The sequence below is a fragment of the Gymnoscopelus microlampas genome (genome assembly GCF_963454915.1).
Source record: "Gymnoscopelus microlampas genome assembly, chromosome: 1".
Taxonomy (NCBI): domain Eukaryota; kingdom Metazoa; phylum Chordata; class Actinopteri; order Myctophiformes; family Myctophidae; genus Gymnoscopelus; species Gymnoscopelus microlampas.
The window spans coordinates 33834125-33836586 of record NC_139962.1 but is presented as its reverse complement, the minus strand read 5'-3'; the positions used below and the strand labels follow the sequence as shown (position 1 = coordinate 33836586).

Here is a 2462-nt window from a genome sequence, read left to right as displayed (position 1 = left end):
ACCTTGTAGTGAATACAACCCATCATCACCGTCTCTCAAAGGCAAGCCATATCCCTCTTCAACCTGCACAGCCTCCCCCCCTCCCAATCCTTGCACTGTCCTTCAGCCATGAGACGCTTATTCCTTTGAGTAACTTGTGAGCCAAACAAGCTTGTTGCAAGGTATTAACAGGGCCTCAAGAAGAGAGAGAGAGAGAGAGAGAGAGAGAGAGAGAGAGAAGAGAGAGAGAGAGAGAGAGAGAGAGAGAGAGAGAGGAGAGATTTATGACAGAGAATACATAAAGAAACCCTGCCACCTACCCTTGTATTTTGACAACTACTTTCCAGAAATCTCCTAACATGGCGCCATTGCAGTACATTTCATCCTCCTGCCAACAGCCCACAAAATACCATTCAGAGCTACTGTATACACTGTTTAGTTGCCTCAGCATTATGATGAGCATACAGCTAATGTAAAATCGAGCAGAGGCTGGCTAATTGACTCGCCTGAAATATTAATACACCACTTAACAGCTGTTTTGTCTTCATATGGTATTTGGAAAACACAGGTGCAAATCCCGCTTGGTGGCAAATGTATAATTGATTTGGCCATATGATGTGGAATGGATGGAGGAAAGCAAGATGGAAGTGATTGAGGTTTTGCTTTGTTGTTCATGGTCAATGAAATGCACCATTGTCTTTCAGTGTCATAGTGCAGGGGATGGTAAACACACTCGATCTTCAATTGACCACAGCACTCAGAGAGCAGCCAATAACATGTCAATGCATCACCAATGGAAAAGGCCTACTCAGCTAAATTCAAATAACAGGTACCAGTACAATGTTTGGGGATGTTAGCAAGGAGCGCTCAAAATAATATGCTTGAAGGCCCTGTACTGCGGCCTCGTGCCAGAGCATTTGGGTGGCAGTCAGCGAAGAGACTAGTTTGGCTGCCAGGTTGAATCTCGGCAGGTGAGTCCCCAGCAATGAGCTGTGAACAAGCTGCTTTGGCCGGACCGGCTAGCAGCCATCCCTCCCCTGGAACCTGCCTGCCACTTCCAAACAGGCCAGGGAGCAGGTGGCCCTTAGCCGTAGGATTAGCCGGCAGGTCTGTTTATTATACACCCGCACGGGAACAAAGGAACCGAAAATAAATAACTCCCTAATCCTTGTTGGGGAGCCCCTTTGCACAGCATTCTGATGAGGAAAAAATGACTTCAGAAGCAAATGAGATCCCTGTGCCTTTGCCCAGAGCAGTGGACAGGGGTGAACGAGTCCCAAAAAAGAAAGAGAGAAATAGATGGAATAAAGGGAAAACATCCACTTTATTACGATTATTGGTAATTATGATAAAACGTGCCACAAGAGGCTTTGCTTTATCTGTTACACAGTATGTCACATTTCAAGGACATCCAACACCATTGGAGATTTTTAGCCCAATTATCTGGTGGCAGTTTAATTATTTTCAAAAACATTTCATTTAGCTTTCTCTCTTTCTCTCTCTCTCGCTCACTGACACTCTCACTTTTATTTCTGTAGCTCTGCTTCCCTTTGGAGAAAAAAAACCTCCCTCTACCCATGGGAACGGGGGAAAAAATGGATGGAGCATTCAAATGGCTGAATTAATGTTTCCACATGATAAGCAAGCTTAATATAAAGCTGACAATCACAGCACTCACCCTGCCAACTAGAATTGGATCGGGTCCAGAGAATTCCTCCAGCACAAACATTTGATTCCAAACCCATCCTCTCTTGGCGCGACTCAGTAGTTTTTGTCCTTCGCCAAGACCGCTCGCCATCGTCGCCACGGACCCATCAGTTTGTGCACTTTTGGGCGGTCCTGCGACAGGAGTTGGAGACGCATAGGGAACACAAGTAATCCACACCAGCAGTAAGGAAGTCCACAGATCCACGAGCATCTCCTCCGACCGTTTCGGCATCCTATCTTTTTGTAATGTATTTTATTCTCTTCACGAGACTCCGCTCTCTCCCTCACCCCCTCTCTCTCTCTCTCTCTCTCTCTCTCTCTCTCTCTCTCTCTCTCTCTCTCTCTCTCTCTCTCTCTCTCTCTCTCTCTCTCTCTCTCTCTCTCTCTCTTCCCCCTCTCTTTTTGGTCTCCCTCAGATCAACAGCTCCTTCTTAGATAACAAGAAAAGGTTACTTGTTTCCACTTTGAACGGCAGAGCTTGTATTCATGGTGTGATAAAGGTCAGTTGTATGTCTTGGCATGCCTCCATAGTGGTTGGTGAGGGGGTGAGGTGTTCTGTGAAGCATCCATTTGACGTTTAGACCAAGGGGGAGGCCTACAAGGAAGCAATCACAGTTTGTTAGTATTTCCCCCCCCGGTTCAGGTGCTGTCAAAAGGTGGGGAGGGCGAGTGAGAAGTGAGCAAAAGAAAATATGGGTGGAGGCAACTAAACATTTTAGCAAATCAGATGAGACAACCTGAACAAATGAACATGGAGGAGGAGACAGGTTGATTAG

General features: G+C 46.1%; 1 protein-coding gene across 1 annotated transcript in view; it reads right to left on the bottom strand.

Annotated features, from left to right (window-relative positions):
- cdh8 (cadherin 8) overlaps positions 1-1918 on the bottom strand; it is a gene marked incomplete at both ends in the record, with an annotated part of 158280 nt that extends 156362 nt beyond the window's left edge. Inside the window, one exon of the mRNA XM_084075116.1 lies at positions 1658-1918. Within this exon, the coding sequence (XP_083931242.1) occupies positions 1658-1918 (261 nt within the window). The remainder of the gene's footprint in view (positions 1-1657) is intronic.
- Positions 1919-2462: the final 544 nt, after the last annotated feature.